The 17221-nt window shown below is 41.8% G+C and overlaps 1 protein-coding gene, 1 non-coding gene and 1 pseudogene across 2 annotated transcripts; 1 reads left to right on the top strand and 2 right to left on the bottom strand.

The window, feature by feature from the left end:
- Positions 1 to 2721: 2721 nt before the first annotated feature.
- On the bottom strand, positions 2722 to 2828 carry LOC125596260. Its single transcript, XR_007330987.1, has one exon. It is a non-coding gene; the product is annotated as a small nucleolar RNA R71 (small nucleolar RNA).
- Positions 2829 to 11364: 8536 nt separating this feature from the next.
- LOC125596258 lies at positions 11365 to 13847 on the top strand (annotated as a pseudogene).
- On the bottom strand, positions 13701 to 17221 carry LOC125596257 (serine/threonine-protein kinase BSK6-like). Its single transcript, XM_048771447.1, has 9 exons — positions 16779 to 17221; positions 16294 to 16517; positions 15835 to 15970; positions 15580 to 15713; positions 15307 to 15498; positions 14851 to 15072; positions 14628 to 14774; positions 14441 to 14554; positions 13701 to 14119 (listed from the first exon to the last, which is right to left on the bottom strand). Exons 1-9 carry the CDS (start codon positions 16852 to 16854, stop codon positions 13889 to 13891), a joined length of 1476 nt encoding a protein of 491 aa, XP_048627404.1. The 5' UTR covers positions 16855 to 17221; the 3' UTR covers positions 13701 to 13888.

The following is a 17221-nucleotide window of genomic DNA, read 5'->3' on the forward strand; positions in this document are numbered from 1 at the left end:
CGGAAATGGGAATATTCTCCATTTTTGAGCTATGACGCTTAAGGGCAGAAGGGGAAATGCGCAAAACCGACCTAGGAGTAAGTATACAAGGAGTCCTAGGTGAGAGGCAAGGGATTCGCGATAAAGAGCAAATTAGCACTTAGAGCATTTAGGCACTTTCCGTTTTTGTTATTTCGAGTTGCGATTCAACTAGGTTCTGCAGTCTTAGGTTATTAGAACTAGGGAACTTGCCAACAGCTCTTGTAGCAAGGCTCCTACCTTGTTGTAAACGTCCTACGATTTTTTTATTCTTTTCGTTTTTACTTTCGTGTTCTGATTGCTTGGCGTGTGGGTTTGGCAGATATCAAAGACCTCTGGAAAATTAGGTTTTCCTAACTTTCCTAATTTAAACGAAAATTCGCCAGTGTGAATTTCGGTTCCCACAGTTTGGCGCTAGAAGAGGGGGGGGGGTATGGATTACTCTAACTCATAGCCGCAAACGCTTGAATCAAAACAATGTCTGGAAATACGAAAGACAAAATGCAGTTCGCAATAACGCTGGTAAGACAACTCCAGCCGCCACTGCGCCTATGGCCAACGTTACACTAAACGTCCCAGTTCTTGAGAAAAAAATCGAAAACTGATATTCCGTGTTTTTAACGGTTTTAAACTCGTTTTGGAGCAATTAAATGGTCGGTTTTAATTAATGTTTTGGTCTATTTGATGCGTTTTCGTGTTCTTAAGTGTAATATGCAGGTTACTAGATAGCTTGCAAGAAAAGAACGCATTCGGGATTTATTCAGAAGCAAGATGGACCGAACAATGGACCGAATGAGAAGTATTGATCGCACAGGACATAGATCGACCGATCCATTGTCTGTGGATCGACCGATCCAGAGCTAAGAAGAAAAGCGTGTCGCTACGGTTTCATGCACTAGATCGACCGATCCGGTCCATGTGGATCGACCGATCCCACGCTCTACGGGCTCCACACGCACCAACGAGCTTTTCACTCCTTTTTACCCACTCCCCTCAATAATGGACAAAAGAACTCGACTTTTGGGACTCAGAAAAGACCAGGGACGACCAAGAAGGAGATTTACAAGTTCTTGAGAGAGATTTGAGAGTTTTGTAACTTGTTTTGTGTGATTTGTGAAGATTTGTAAAGGAGTTCATCTCAAAACCATTTGGAGAAGATCTTCTGAACCTTTACTCTGTTTTAATACAATCTTATCATGTTTTCTTCATCAAAATCGTGTTGTTCTTGCTTAGTTATGTGTGAGTAGTCATCTAGTTGGGTTTAGGGGTTCTCATAGGGGATTTCTTGATGTTTTGATTCATAAAACGTGTGTAGACTAAGGGATTACGTTTTGGTTCTTCATCTAATGGATTTCTTACTGCTTGAACTGAATTGATCACTTAGTTCATGATATCAGATTGTTTGATGCACCGAAAGTGATTGTTTGAACTTCCGAAAATACTTTAGATGAGCAAAGTGTCCTTAACCCTCGGAAGTTGATGTTATTGCGCTTTGTGAACATATTGAACCTGTTCTTAATGCTTGTTTAGAAATTGAAACTCAGCGGAAGTTAGTGTGGAGATTTCTATAACATAGAGAATTAGCGCTACGGAAGTAGGTTAATTCTAATATCGTGTTTGAGTTCTAGACGGTTCTTAATATATCCCTGTGTCTGCCATTAATTGTATCTTGATTAAAAAGAAATCCCTGAGAATTCCCAATGCCCAACGTTTGTTTTAAAATAGTTTTCAAATCGTTTAAATCATCTTTTTACAGCTTGTTTATGTTTTGTGACACTAAAGAAAATTAAATAAAAACCATCAAAAATATATCTTCGTTCGCTGTAGCTATTAACTTGTCTGCAACTCTACGTGTGATCATCGGTCCCTGTGGATTCGATCCCGCATTACTACTGCGTACTTTACTGTGCACTTGCAGTTAGATAATCGGGTTAAAACTCGACACATCAAGTTTTTGGCGCCGTTGCCGGGGACCATTTGGTCACCCTAGAGTTAATGATCAGTTTAAGACTATAGCATTTTTATTTTGTCTAATGTTTCTGTCTTTCTCTTTCTGTTTGTGTTTTCAGGTGAATGAGCGGATTTCATACTAGAAGCAAAGGATCATCGAATTTAATACCTTTGGAGTTAGAGCTCGGCCGCCTAGAGAGACAAGTGAAAAAGAAAAGACTTGAGTCCGCTGAAGAGGTTGAAATGGCTGAACACCAAGAAGACCAGTTTCAGGACAACCCGCAAAATCCAATTCCTGTAGATGAACGAGAAGGCAACAATGCTGGTGATAATCAGCAGGCTGGTGTAGCTGCAAGACAACAGGCTGGAGACTATGGCATGCCTAGGATGACGCTTGCACATTATGATACACCAGATGCATTCTATGCCGATCGTTCTGGGATTCGCCCACCTCCCATTGAGAGAAGAGACTTTGAGATCAAGACTGGTCTCATTAATTTGGTGGAGAAAAATCCGTTTCATGGAAACCCGTCTGAGGACCCGATGTATCACTTGGAGCATTTTGAGCGAGTCTGTGACACCAGCAGACATAATGGAGTTCCTCAAGGCGCTTTGAAATGCAGGTTGTTCCCGTTTTCCTTAGCTGATAAAGCTATCAGATGGTTAAAGTCCATCCCTCCAGGATCTCTTACTACATGGGAAGAGACAAGAGCTGCTTTTCTACAGCATTTCTTCACCAAGTCAAGGTCCACATATCTGAGAAGCAGAATTGGAAGCTTTCAGCAGCTTGATTCAGAAAGCTTTCATGAGGCTTGGGAGCGTTTCAAGGAGTACACACAGGACTGCCCTCACCATGGTTACACTGATGTGAGCTTGCTGAACATTTTCTATAATGGAGTTCATGAAGAGAGTCAAGATGCCATGGACACAGCAAGTAATGGTGATTTCATGACCAAGACTGTTGAAGAAGCTTACACCTTGCTGAACAACCTGTCATCCAGCAAAGCAAACCGCAAGTCAAGGTTTGACACCAGCCAGAAGGGTGTTGGTTATGAATCCAAGAAGATAGATGAGCTGAATGCCAAGATTGAGATGCTTCTCAAGAGAGATCAGAAATCTGTGAAATTTGTGGAGGAGCAAGGCTATCGTTCCTCACAAGAAACTGTTGGTGATGATTCAGATGATATGCAAGCTGATGTGAACTACATTGGTGGTCAAGGAAACTACAACAGAGGCTACAATCAGAACCTTGGATGGAGTCAAAATCAGCAAAATAATCTGTCTTACCGGAGCAACAATGTGGAGAATCCACAACATCAGTCCTACCCTCAGGCAGGAAACAGGCAGAACCAGAATCAGAACCAGAGTGTGTTCAACCAAGGATATCAGAACAGAAATCAATATCAGGGGAACAACTCGGGCAACTCAGGATTTCAGCAAAGGCAGCAGTACAACAACTACCAGAATCAAGGGAATGCCTCTTCGTCACAGTCTTCTCAGGATAACGAAATTAAGAAGATGCTGCAAATGGTGCTAGAAGGTCAGAAGAATAGCACTGCAGAGATAAACACCAAGGTGGATAACATGTATGGAGAGCTTAATGGGAAGTTTGAAGCTTTGAACACCCATTTGAAAGTTTTGGAAAAGCAAGTTGCTCAAACCGCCTCCAGCAGCAGAACAGCACCTGGATTTCTACCAGGGAAGTCAGAGACGAATCCCAAGGAGTTTGTGAATGCTGTAACACTTAGGAGTGGAAAAACGATTGAGGGATCGAATAAGAAAGAGATCGACCGATCTCAGGAACAGATCGACCGATCCAAAGGGATGGAGATCGACCGATCCGGTCCATGTGGATCGACCGATCCCGTGTCAACGAAGCCAAATTCCTCTGAACCTGAAGAGGTGTATGTGGCGCCTCCTGCTTATGTTCCTAAGGCTCCATACCCATCCAGACCAAGGCAGAAGATCAAAGAACGTGAGTACGAGAAGCTAAAGAACCTTGTTGGGGAGTTACATGTGAGATTGCCATTCGTTGAAGCGGTGAAGATGGTACCTTCTCTTAAAAGGTACATGAAGGAGATTCTTACCGATAAGATGAGCCTAGAGCGTGGTGTGTTGATGCTCAATGAGGAATGTAGCGCAGTTCTACAAAATGTCATGCCTAAAAAGCGTGAAGATCCCGGAGCATTTGTTCTACCATGCCGCATTGGATCACTTACCTTTGAGAAGAGTCTCTGCGATCTGGGTTCAGGAGTGAGCCTAATGCCTTTCTCTGTCTCTGAGAGGCTAGGCATGACGAACTACAAACCTACAAGGATCTCCTTGGTCCTTGCTGACCGATCAGTGCGAAGACCAGTCGGTGTACTAGAAAACATCCCTGTTGGTGTTGGAAAGGGATATGTGCTTACCGATTTTGTAGTTCTGGAGCTGGAAGAGGAACCTAAAGATCCTCTCATTTTGGGCAGACCGTTTTTAGCTACTGCTGGAGCCATGATTGATGTACAGAATGGGCATATAGACTTACGTCTAGGAGACATGGCGATGAGATACAATGTGGAGAAGGTGCTGAAAAATCCGACTATTGATGGACAGACTTTCTGGGTTGATACATTGACTGAACTGGTGGAGGAAATGGATGAAGAGTTGCACACTGATGATCCTCTACAAGTCGCATTGACCCAAAGGGAGAGTGAGTTCGGGTTCATGAACCAAGAAGTGGTTGGATTTTCTGAGATTTTGGATTCAGCCTCACCGATTGAGAAGCATGTCGCCTATGTCAGCCTTGAAGACTCAGGCACCGATAAAACCGTCAAACCGTCATCCTCCCAACCAGATTGGAGTGAGGAGAATGCTCCAAAGGTGGAACTTAAAGCCCTCCCAGCTGGGCTGAGGTATGCATTCTTGGGACCGAATTCCACATATCCTGTTATTATTTGTGCTAACCTGAATAATGTGGAGACCGCTTTGCTTCTTTCAAAATTGCGAAAGTATAGAAAAGCATTGGGGTACTCTTTGGATGATATTACAGGTATTTCTCCAGATCTTTGCATGCACAAGATTCACTTGGAGGATGAGTCAAAGACGTCCATAGAGCACCAGCGAAGACTGAATCCCAAACTGATGGAAGTTGTGAAAAAGGAGATTCTAAAGCTGTTGAGTGCAGGGGTGATCTACCCAATTTCAGACAGCACTTGGGTGAGCCCGGTTCATGTGGTTCCTAAGAAGGGTGGCATCACTGTCATCACAAATGAGAAGGCTGAGCTGATTCCTACCAGAACAGTCACAGGGCATAGGATGTGCATTGACTACAGGAAGCTAAACTCAGCCACAAGGAAGGACCACTTCCCACTTCCTTTCATTGACCAGATGCTGGAAAGACTAGCCAACCACCCCTACTACTGTTTTCTCGATGGCTACTCCGGGTTCTTTCAGATACCCATTCATCCAGAGGACCAAGAGAAGACAACATTCACCTGTCCATACGGTACTTTTGCCTACAGGAGAATGCCCTTCGGATTGTGCAATGCTCCTGCCACTTTCCAGAGATGCATGATGTCGATCTTTACTGATCTTATTGAGGACATTATGGAGGTTTTTATGGACGATTTCTCAGTCTACGGTTCTTCATTTACCGACTGCCTTGCTAATCTGTGCAAGGTGCTGGAAAGATGTGAGGAGAAGAACTTGGTGCTAAATTGGGAGAAGTGCCATTTCATGGTGAAAGATGGCATTGTTTTGGGTCACAGGATATCAGAGCAGGGTATCGAGGTTGACAAAGCAAAGATTGAAGTTATGACCAGCCTACAGCCTCCTAGGACAGTGAGGGATATTCGGAGTTTTCTGGGACATGCCGGTTTCTACAGGAGGTTTATCAAAGACTTCTCTATGATAGCGAGGCCACTCACCCGTCTGCTGTGCAAAGAAGCGAAGTTTGTTTTTGATGCTGACTGCCTCGCTGCGTTTCAGATTCTCAAGAAGTCTCTAGTCAGTGCTCCCATTGTGCAGCCACCAGATTGGGACTTGCCATTTGAAATAATGTGTGACGCAAGTGATTACGCGATTGGAGCTGTTTTGGGGCAGAGAAAAGACAAGAAACTCCATGTGATCTATTATGCCAGCCGAACGCTTGATGATGCTCAAATCAAGTATGCTACCACTGAGAAGGAGTTGCTGGCAGTAGTTTATGCTTTCGAGAAGTTCAGGTCCTATTTGGTGGGCTCGAAAGTAATTGTGCACACAGATCATGCAGCCTTGAAGTACCTGATGACGAAAAAAGATGCTAAACCGAGACTCTTAAGGTGGATCTTACTGCTACAGGAGTTTGATATTGAGATCAGAGACAAGAGAGGAGCAGAAAATGGAGTGGCAGATCATCTTTCCCGAATGAGAGTGGAAGCTGAAACACCACTGGATGATACATTACCCGAGGAGAATGTCTATGTGATCACCTTGCTGGAGGATGAGTATTTGGATCAGGCTGATTGCTGTGTCATGAGACAAATTCAGGATGATCTCCCATGGTTTGCAGACTTTGCAAACTACCTATGTGCTGGAATTGAACCACCGAACCTGAAGGGGTATGAGAGGAAGAAGTTCATGAGAGATGTGAACCACTACTACTGGGATGATCCCTTCCTCTACAAGAGATGCTCAGATGGTTTATTCAGGAGATGTGTTCTGGAGAATGAGATGCAAGGGATTCTTTTCCACTGCCACAGTTCAGAATACGCAGGCCATTTTGCAACATTCAAGACGGTTTCTAAGGTCCTGCAGGCTGGTTACTGGTGGCCTACACTTTTCAGAGACGCCCATGAGTTTGTCTCAAAGTGTGATGCATGTCAGCGGAAGGGCAACATCAGTAAGAGAAATGAGATGCCCCAAAATTTCATCCTTGAAGTTGAAGTTTTTGATGTATGGGGAATTGATTTTATGGGCCCTTTCCCATCTTCTTATGGAAATGAGTACATCCTGGTTGCGGTTGATTATGTCTCCAAGTGGGTGGAAGCAGTAGCCAGCAAGACAAATGACTCTAGTGTTGTCAAGAAAATGTTCAAGACAATCATTTTTCCAAGATTCGGGATCCCGAGAGTGGTTATTAGTGATGGAGGCTCTCACTTCATCAACAAGACGTTCGATAAACTGCTGAAGAAACATGGAGTAAAGCATAAGGTAGCTACACCTTATCATCCTCAGACAAGTGGGCAGGTTGAAATATCGAACCGAGAAATCAAAGGAATTTTGGAGAAGGCTGTAGGCAAAACAAGGAAAGACTGGGCTGTGAAGCTTGATGACGCCTTATGGGCGTATAGAACCGCCTACAAGACTCCCTTGGGCACCACTCCTTTTAATCTGGTCTATGGAAAGTCTTGTCACCTACCTGTGGAATTGGAGTACAGTGGTTTCTGGGCAACGAAGTTGATGAACTTCGACATTAAAACCGCTGCAGAAAGGAGGATGGTTCAGTTGAACGAGCTGGACGAGATTCGGTTGAACGCCTATGAGAACACCAAAATCTACAAGGAAAGAACTAAGGCGTGGCATGACAGAAAGATAATCCCGAGAGACTTCGCTGCTGGAGACAAAGTCCTTCTGTTCAACTCTAGACTCAAGCTATTTCCTGGAAAGCTTAAGTCTCGTTGGTCCGGACCTTTCACCATCACAGAGGTTAGACCTTATGGAGCTGTTGTCTTGGAAGACAATGGGAGGAAATTCACCGTCAATGGGCAGAGGCTAAAACCTTACTTCACAGATGCAAAACCCGAAGAAGGAACCAACATTCCTTTATCGGAACCCGATCTCGCCTAAGGACAACAAAATAGTCAGGCTCGCGACTTTAAACAAGCGCTGAGTGGGAGGCAACCCACATGGTTTGATTTTCTTTCTCTTTTTGTGATTATGTTTTCTTGTGTGAATTGATTTTTGGTTGTGTTTTTAGATGATTTTTAGGCATGTATCACGATCAGGCATAGATCGATCCGAAAGAAACAGAACGGCGATCCAGGTAAGGGATCGGTCGATCCAGGACACTAGATCGGTCGATCCAAGTCACGGATCGGTCGATCCAAGTCACGGATCGGTCGATCCATACGTATTGGATCGGTCGATCCAAGGTAAGGCATGTCCGGTTTGATTTCACTTAATTTAAACCGGAAAACACCCATAAAATTCAAACTCTCGCGAAAAAGGATCAAAACACCTCTGATTTCATCTTCCTCTCCTCTCAAACTCTCTCAAACCTCTCAAGAACACCCAAATCGATTTTCATCATATCTCAACCGATTTTTGTAATTCTTGGTGCTAAACTCATTAGTTTTTCAAGCTCTATCCGTTTCTACCATCAGTTTTCATCAAGACACAGGTATGACTTCCTAAATTTGGAATCTAAAATCGCCCTAGGGTTGGATGTAGGGGGAATCTCCGAATTCTAAATGGAATAGCATCTAGGATGGTTTATTTGTGATGATTATACTCATGGGTTACCTTGATTGCCAATTTGTGGATGATTTGCGATTGAAAAAAAAAAAAAAAAAAAAAAAAAAATTTTTGGAGTTTAATTGAAAAACGAAAATGGGAATGAAGTGTGATATGTTATCTTGAGTTTTGAGAAGAGATGTGTGCTAAATTTTTACATGTTTAGGGGATTGATCAAAATTGATTTTATAAGAGTATTTTTGTATTTGTCTCTTACTTGGGTTTTGATGAATCAATTTTGTAGATAATGCCTAAGAGACAGAAGAAGCAGGGTGAGCGTGAGAGTTCCTCGGTACAGGCTGCTAGGCTCAGCACAAAGGGCAGGTTCCGAAAGACGGATAGGTCTCATCCTGCGAATCGAGAGATAACCAGCAGTGGGATATACATGATGATGATTTCTATGAGCAGATGAGGGGAGTGGAAATATGTCCGTCGCGTTTCGCTCACAGAGACACTACAGATGCATTGGGGATAACCGAGGATATTGAAGCCTTGTTCGAGAAGATTGGCCTGGGGTACATCTTCGATCTCCACTGTGATTGCTATGCTGATTTGACCAGGCAGTTCCTCGCATCAGCCCGCCTCTACCATCCTGACGAGGACAACCCGGTAGCTGATAAGGCGATGTTCTCCTTCATTGTGAACAGGCAGTTCCACTCCATGACCATCTTTCAGCTTTGCGACGTCTTTGGGTTCGGAAAAGGACGTCAATCTTGTGTTCCTGACTTCCCGGAACACAATGATTTCTGGACATTCATCGCTTCAGGAAACTTCATCTCTCGAGAGGCCAAGCAAGCTAGAATTCGTAGCCCTGTTCTGCGATATGCTGTGAGAGTGATCAGCAGTGTTATCTATGGGAAGACAGAACCCGCTGCAGTGACAAAAGATGAGCTAGCTCTTCTGTTCATTGGGGCTGGACACCTATGGCCTCAAGGCGCGGACATTACCTATGTTAGCGGGAAGGACATAAACATAGGAGCTGTGATCGCGGAGAAGCTTGCGTACTTCAAAGTTTCAGATACGAAGAGATGTGGGTTTGGAGCGGTTATCACACAGATCTTAAGGCATTGTGGGTGTTTCTTCCACCTGTTGACAGAGTGGTGGATAAGAAGGGGATGTATCAGAACTTTTTCGACATGAGAGCACTCATTAGCAGCCACTACCTCACCGGCCCTTGGCGAGGAAGCATCGACAAGTCCGCCCCTCATATCTACCAGTTCCAGAACCAACAAGGGAGAGAGCAATTTGTCAAGCTACCCGATACCGCCATCACCGAGCTGACTGATCCAGGTGCTATCATATTTCTACCACCGCCTGCATCTCTCTGCACCAGACCCGCGACACTGAAGAAGAAAGGAGTCGCATCATCATCGACACACCAGCAGACACCACATGATGATATAGAGGAGGAACCTGAAGATGAGGAAGGTCTTTTCCCCACGGATTTCACTCCGTATATGCTGCCACCAGCACCTCCCGCTACTGCATCCGCTGCTGAGATCAACGCTTGGTCGATCAAGAGCCATCAAACCAACAACTCCATACTGCTGAAGATGTGGAAGGGAATCTGCAACATTAAGAAGGGATGCGCATCACAGCCAGCTGTTTCTGGAGATAGCGATGACGACTCAGGCGCTCACGACACCGCTGCTGGACCTGAGGCAGCGGAGGACTCTGATGATGATGGAGCCTTGGAGAGGCGCTCCAAGAGGCGTACTGACCGCAACGCCTGATCGGTAATCTCTCTTGGAATTATTTTCACACCGAGACGGTGTGAAGTAAGTCTGGGGGAGGATGCTACTTATGTACCATATTGCTTTTATTTCTTTTATTTTCTTAGTTTATCGGATTTGATTGTGTTTTAAAAAAAAAAAAAAAAAAAAAAAAAAAAAAAAAAACTCTACGTATTTTTTTCTCAGACCCTGTGATGATTATTAGACTATTTCCTTGTGTGTTGTGCATTACATTTCATATTGACCATTTTTCAGGACTGTTAGCGCAGACAAACCGAGGAACCACTTGACCAAGCAACCTCTCCTTAAATCTTTATCAAGTCTCGGTGAATTGTAATCGACTCAAATATTTTTGACCATTAATGAATTTAATTTCTTTTGACCAGGAATCAACATCAGGAAACGGTACACCATATACACATTCAGGATTTTCTTTACCACATTTTACCACTCTTTAATAATCCTGAATGGCCAGACTCATCAATAGTTTGGTACCTCACCTACACCTTACCCTTTTATTTCATCTCCATGCATTCTTACACACTGATCATATGTGCATACATGTGCAAAAACAATGGAGAGATTAGGGTAGACATGGTTCATCCGACTGCTTAGGTAGGATCGGAACATTTAGGTGGTTAGACACGGACCTGTGTGTCTAGAGGTGTAAATAGAAAAATTGGGTGTTGTAAGTGTGTGATTGCATCGCAGTGTATATATTCGATTTCGGTTTGTATAAGTTTTCGTTCTAAAAAAAAAAAAAAAAAAAAAAAATAATAATAATGAAAAAAAAAAAAAAAAAAAAAAAAAAAAAAAAAAAAAAAAGAGTTCATGTTTATATCTCATTCAATAGATTTGATTTAGACATTTTATTTTTATTTTGTGTTTTGTTTAAATTTGGGGTTAGAATTTGAGATTTGTTGGGTTTTGATCATTTGAAACTTGAGCAGTTCGAAAACGTGGTTATCAATATACTCGGTTTCTCCAGCGATTTTGCATAATGTTTTGCATTTTTTTTTTGTATTCGCTGATACCCACAAACACTTGAGCCTCACCTAATTAAACACTAAAACAGCCTCCCAAACACCGAGCCCGTTATACCTGATGGAGATATCTTTGGTGGAAAGGTCACGCACTTTTTAATGAATGTAAAGAGTTGATTACTTGAAACTGAGACTTGCAGGTCTGAAATATGGAAAGGTTTGCGCGGTCTTGGTGGGGATTTGGAATGAATGCCTTGACAGTCTCTGATTTAAGTGGTTAGCGAAATCACAAGGTAAGAGATACTGAGGGTTAGTGAGCTCCCAAATTTTAATCCTCTTTACTTGAGGACAAGCAAAGATTCAAGTCTGGGGGAGTTGATATTCCGTGTTTTTAACGGTTTTAAACTCGTTTTGGAGCAATTAAATGGTCGTTTTTAATTAATGTTTTGGTCTATTTGATGCGTTTTGGTGTTCTTAAGTGTAATATGCAGGTTACTAGATAGCTTGAAAGAAAAGAACGCATTCGGGATTTATTCAGAAGCAAGATGGACCGAACAATGGACCGAATGAAGTATTGATCGCACAGAGCCACAGATCGACCGATCCAGTCCATGTGGATCGACCGATCCACGGTTTCAGCCACAGATCGACCGATCCGGTCTATGTGGATCGACCGATCTCAGGCTCTACGGGCTCCACACGCACAAACGAGCTTTTCACTCCTTTTTACCCACTCTCCTCAATAATTCACAGGAGAACTCGACTTTGGAGACTCAGAAAAGACCAGGGGCGACCAAGGAGGAGATTTACAAGTTCTAGAGAGAAGATTTGAGTGTTTTGTACTTGTTTTGGTGTGATTTGTGAAGATTTGTAAAGGAGTTCATCTCAAAACCATTTGGAGAAGATCTTCTGAACCTTTACTCTGTTTTAATACAATCTTATCATGTTTTCTTCATCAAAATCGTTTTGTTCTTGCTTAGTTATGTGTGAGTAGTCATCTAGTTGGGTTTAGGGGTTCTCATAGGGGATTTCTTGATGTTTTGATCCATAAAACGTGTGTAGACTAAGGGATTACGTTTTGGTTCTTCATCTAATGGATTTCTTACTGCTTGAACTGAATTGATCACTTAGTTCATGATTTCAGATTGTTTGATGCACCGAAAGTGATTGTTTGAACTTCCGAAAATACTTTAGATGAGCAAAGTGTCCTTAACCCTCGAAAGTTGATGTTATTGCGCTTTGTGAACATATTGAACCTGTTCTTAATGCTTGTTTAGAAATTGAAACTCAGCGGAAGTTAGTGTGGAGATTTCTATAACATAGAGAATTAGCGCTACGGAAGTAGGTTAATTCTAATATCGTGTTTGAGTTCTAGACGGTTCTTAATATATCCCTGTGTCTTCCATTAATTGTATCTTGATTAAAAAGAAATCCCTGAGAATTCCCAATGCCCAACGTTTGTTTTAAAATAGTTTTCAAATCGTTTAAATCATTTTTTTTACATGCTTGTTTATGCTTTGTGACACTAGAGAAAATTAAACAAAAACCATCAAAAATATATCTTGATTCGCTGTAGCTATTAACTTGTCTGCAACTCTACGTGTGATCATCGGTCCCTGTGGATTCGATCCCGTATTACTACTGCGTACTTTACTGTGCACTTGCAGTTAGATAATCGGGTTAAAACTCGAGACATCAACTACCGATGTGGAAAACTTTGTCTATAATAACTTATCTTCGGGTGATGGTGGCTATGTAACTACTCCGCTTGTATCGTCATATGGCAACTTCCATGAAGATGTATGAATAACAGTGCCCAGACAAAACAAACGGAGAAGGCATCTCTAGGCCAGAAGGCAACAATGATCCTCCTTTTCCGCCCCTTAGCGCAGCTCAGTTCTTCTAATGCTTACAGTCACATGGAAAGGTCTTCCTATCTACATATATACAAGACCAAAATAAGTTCCAATCATGTAAACAAGACGCAGCAATGCTAAGATTGCTTGAAGGAGCTTACAACGAACGGTTTGTTCCTCTGCAATGCAGCAACAACGGAAAATTTCAGAAAACTCATTGTTGGGTCCAGAGTTTGTGGACTACTTAGACCCACCAACGTTTCCGAGTTATGAACTTGCTGCTATAGCAACGGATATAAGCAGCGTCGCTTAGTTGAGAATAGGTTTAGAGAAAGCAGCAGTGTGAGGTCGATGGAAGAACAACTCGTCGGTTAAGGTCTCATGGCTCAAGAGGACATCAAGATCATTATCTTGGATCTGAAGAAGGAAAGAGCATAACCAATGTCCACACGACATAAAAGTTAACGAACGGATAAAGAGCAACTGAGATTTTTCTTCTTCAGATTTCTTTATTTGTATTGTTTCATCTCTTGATCCCAGAGAGTTTGAGGTTTACTTGTAATCGAAGTTATGATGTAATTGCGTAGAAATAGGTTTGATAGTTACGAAATCGAGTCTTTTCAACTTCTATGTGACTTGTATGGCGTCTGCGTTTACCATATCATGATGGTTGTTTCACCAAGGAGAAAGAAAAAAAAATCCATAATCCATTTAAGACCAGGTTTTAGCACACAAATTTGAAGGTAACATCAAGATTCTCTCAAACATAGGTAAAGAAGCAAACAATTATATATGCTTTGCGTGTATTGACATCTCTAAATACGTGTGGAGAGGAAGAAGAAGCTGTACAATTCTTGGTTTTGTTGTCGTTGTAACTCTAAACAGCTTCGAGAGCAGAGCCCTGTTGTAGTGCTTCTTTAGCTTTTGCTTCCATCCCAAGCTTTAAGAGACAAGCCGCTTGTAAGTAGAGAGCGGTTGAACACTCTGGCGACACAACCTGAGCTTGCATCGCCTCGCTTAGAGCCTCACTGAACATATCGCTCATTAGGTAACATAGACACCGTCTGATTAATACTGTTGGTGATACCACTGGTGCTCCGCTCATGAACTGTTCATAATAGAATTTCAATCTTTACAAATATTATATATTTTAGTGTGGGAGAAAGAAGGTTTCTTGTTGATTCATACTCACTCAGTTTCATTTTAATTGTTGTTTTAAGTTTATACATACAGATTAAGAAAACATTTATTTTTGCATATTACCAAAATAAAAACATCATTACCTATACATCTAACCATATTTTAACCAATTAAAAAATAAACTGGAGAATACTGTTAATAAATTTTGCATTAATTTTTTTTAAAACGACATTTATTTTAAAACAAAATTTTACTCCAATTAAACTGAAACGGGTGGAGTATATGATACCTCTGTGTAGAATTCAATAGCAGTCTCAAAATCCTTAGCACGAAATGCAGCATCTCCATGCTTTTTGTAATCAGTATTCTCTTGCAGATCACCCGTCCACATTTGGAATGAGAACTGCATTGACATCCTCAGAATGAGGTATTGAGTGGTATCTAAGAGTTTATGTTTCTCACAAACATGTATATACCTCATTTGTGACTGACACATCGTCCTCTCCATATCCAAGTTTCTCGAGAAGTTCGTGTATGCCACTTAGATCCACTCTTGAGCATGCTTCTCCAAGAGGGGTCAAGCGCAATGGCTGATTTGTTGCAGGTTTAGTGTATGATGGATCCTGTCATTATTAAGCCCCATGAATGAAAAAAAAAGCTTATCAACCTTGGAAGAATTAATGTGGCCTCATGACTTACAGGGATGTTTTCTTCTTTGAGTTTTGGCCATAACTCAGCTCGTTTCTCAAGTCTTGAAAGAGCAGACATAAGAAACTTTATGCTTGGTCTCTCGTCTGGTTCACGCCGAAAACAGCGGGATGCAAGGTGGATTAGTTCTGCCCTGTCTTCATCAGAGAACTGACCGTCTAGAGCAGAATCCATTAGCACCAAGTAGTTTTTGCCACGGAAGAGATCAAGTGCCTGGAGTGACATAGATAAGAAACTGCTCAAGTTACATATATGATGCCTCAGAGCAGCCCCAATGGAGAGTTCTCGACACGAGATTCTCAAAATATATACATATATATATATATATTAGTATTTAATTGTATGTATCTCAAAGGAGAAACTTTCGGTTGGGTTTCACTTTTAAAGATTGACACCTTGAGGGACCAACATAGATATTAATTGTCTACTGTGTCAGGAGAGACTTACATGATTTGGTGGAATATGTTTGCCACTCATAAGATCCAGTAACAAGGTCCCAAAGCTGAATATGCTACTCTCCGGTACCAGAGTACCTAGACGCAAATATTCAGGAGGAGCAAATACCAAGTTTGTACTGTAGCTCTTCCCCTCTCTGATACACTTCATGAGACCGAAACATGACAGCCTAGGGTTACCAACCTGTCCCACAACTTGAAAGGTGAATAATTATGAAGACGGTTACAGTTATCAAACCCAGAGAGATAAAAAAAATTTCTTAACCTTATCGAACAATATTCTGTAGGTGTTGAGATCATGGTACAAATCCAGTCCCATATCATTACAATACTCCAAGGCTTTCGCTGTATGTAACGCAACCTTCAACCTCATTTTCCATTTCATTGGTCGTTTCTCCCCTGCAAAAATACATTTTACAGTCAAACAACTTTCTTAGACACAAACCAAACTCTGATGGTAAACTTAATGCCAAAGGAGATCAAGAACTGTAATTAATAAAAGAAGTTGACTCTCTCTTACAGTGGAATAGATGCTTTGCAAGTGTTCCATTGGGCATGTAATCAGCAACGAGAAGCCTCTCTTGACCCTCTGAGCAACACCCTATCAAACTGACCATATCCTCACTCCTACACTTTCCCACTTCTTGTGCTTCTTCCTGAAAAAAAAAAAAACACAAAGCCATATTCAAGAAAGTTTCCATGTGCAACAGAACAGAACCTTGAACATCGCCACATTCAAAACATCTCAACCAATCAGAGCCGGGCATAGCCCTATGAAACATTGTCTTGGCCCCCAAAAAATTTTGGAGGTCTTTTACATAGCCCTCAAATCATGAAAATAATATTTTTTATTGCCCCAATATCTTAGATCCTACCTTGCAACAAATAAAGTCAAATAAAATGAGCAAGCACCGGATAAATAGAGGACCATCGAAACAGAAGTGATAAAGAATTAATCAAACAGTAAATAAGGACGCACGACGAACTCGGAGGCGTCAGGCCATGACAGCTTCTGAAACCGCTTTACGGCAATCTTTTTTCCATCGTCAAGCGTCCCTTCGTAGACGATGTTAGGAACCTTCTCGTTGTGTTCCGACACGATGTTGTCGGCGGAGAATCCGTCAGTAGCGACATTCAACTCTTCCAAAGTGAATTCCCGGAATCTCGGACAAGAGCTTCCCTCGCGGTCTTTGTTACTATTATCTGCATGAGAAAACGACTAAGGTTAGGTTTTTTTTTTTTTTTTGATATCCGTGGGGATCCCAGGCGGTAAGCCCAGGCTAATCCCCACGAGACCTTCCATCCGGACACGCACGGTTATAAGCGAGAAGGTGGCCAAGGCGACTCGAACCCAGAACGGACACTCCAGCTGGAGTTCCTTTACCACTAGGCCAATAGCTCTTGGTTAAGGTTAGGTTTTCGATCATAGTGTTCTTCAGGATTCAACGCATAAAGAGAAATTACCAAGTTCGTCGACGACGGTGGATTTAACCGAGGGAGATGGCGAACGACGCCATGGTTTGAAGCAAATGCAACGCATCGCCGGCAATGGAGAAACACCAAAACTTTGAAGCGCTCTTGGTAAACTTCCCGCTTCCGGTAAAAATGATATAATTCAAAAAGAAAGAACACTAATATTTTGTAGCGAACATTTATTATTTTTATATCATATTTAAATAGTATATATAATATGCTTTTGAAAAAATCAACGTAGCTATATGTTATTTAAATACGATTAATGTCAACAGGATCATCTTTTTATATTGTAAAATAATTTAGTTTGCGTGTTTCATTGGATTTCTCCATTTGAGCATGAAACATTACAGAATTTTATTTTAGAAAAGCATAAAATATATTTGTTTGGGTCTGTCTTCATTTTTAAGCCTCTCTTATTTTCAATGGATCAT

The sequence above is a fragment of the Brassica napus genome, unplaced genomic scaffold (genome assembly GCF_020379485.1).
Source record: "Brassica napus cultivar Da-Ae unplaced genomic scaffold, Da-Ae ScsIHWf_1165;HRSCAF=1660, whole genome shotgun sequence".
Classification (NCBI taxonomy): domain Eukaryota; kingdom Viridiplantae; phylum Streptophyta; class Magnoliopsida; order Brassicales; family Brassicaceae; genus Brassica; species Brassica napus.

Bases quoted from the DNA above. Each gene is read 5' to 3' on its own strand.
- LOC125596257 (XM_048771447.1), bottom strand. From the start codon at position 16,854: ATGCGTTGCATTTGCTTCAAACCATGGCGTCGTTCGCCATCTCCCTCG. The intron at 16,518-16,778 runs GTAATTTCTCTT...TTTCTCATGCAG, and splicing joins CACCGTCGTCGACGAACTTG to ATAATAGTAACAAAGACCGC. The intron at 14,555-14,627 runs GTATATACATGT...ATGTCAATGCAG, and splicing joins ATGTGTCAGTCACAAATGAG to TTCTCATTCCAAATGTGGAC.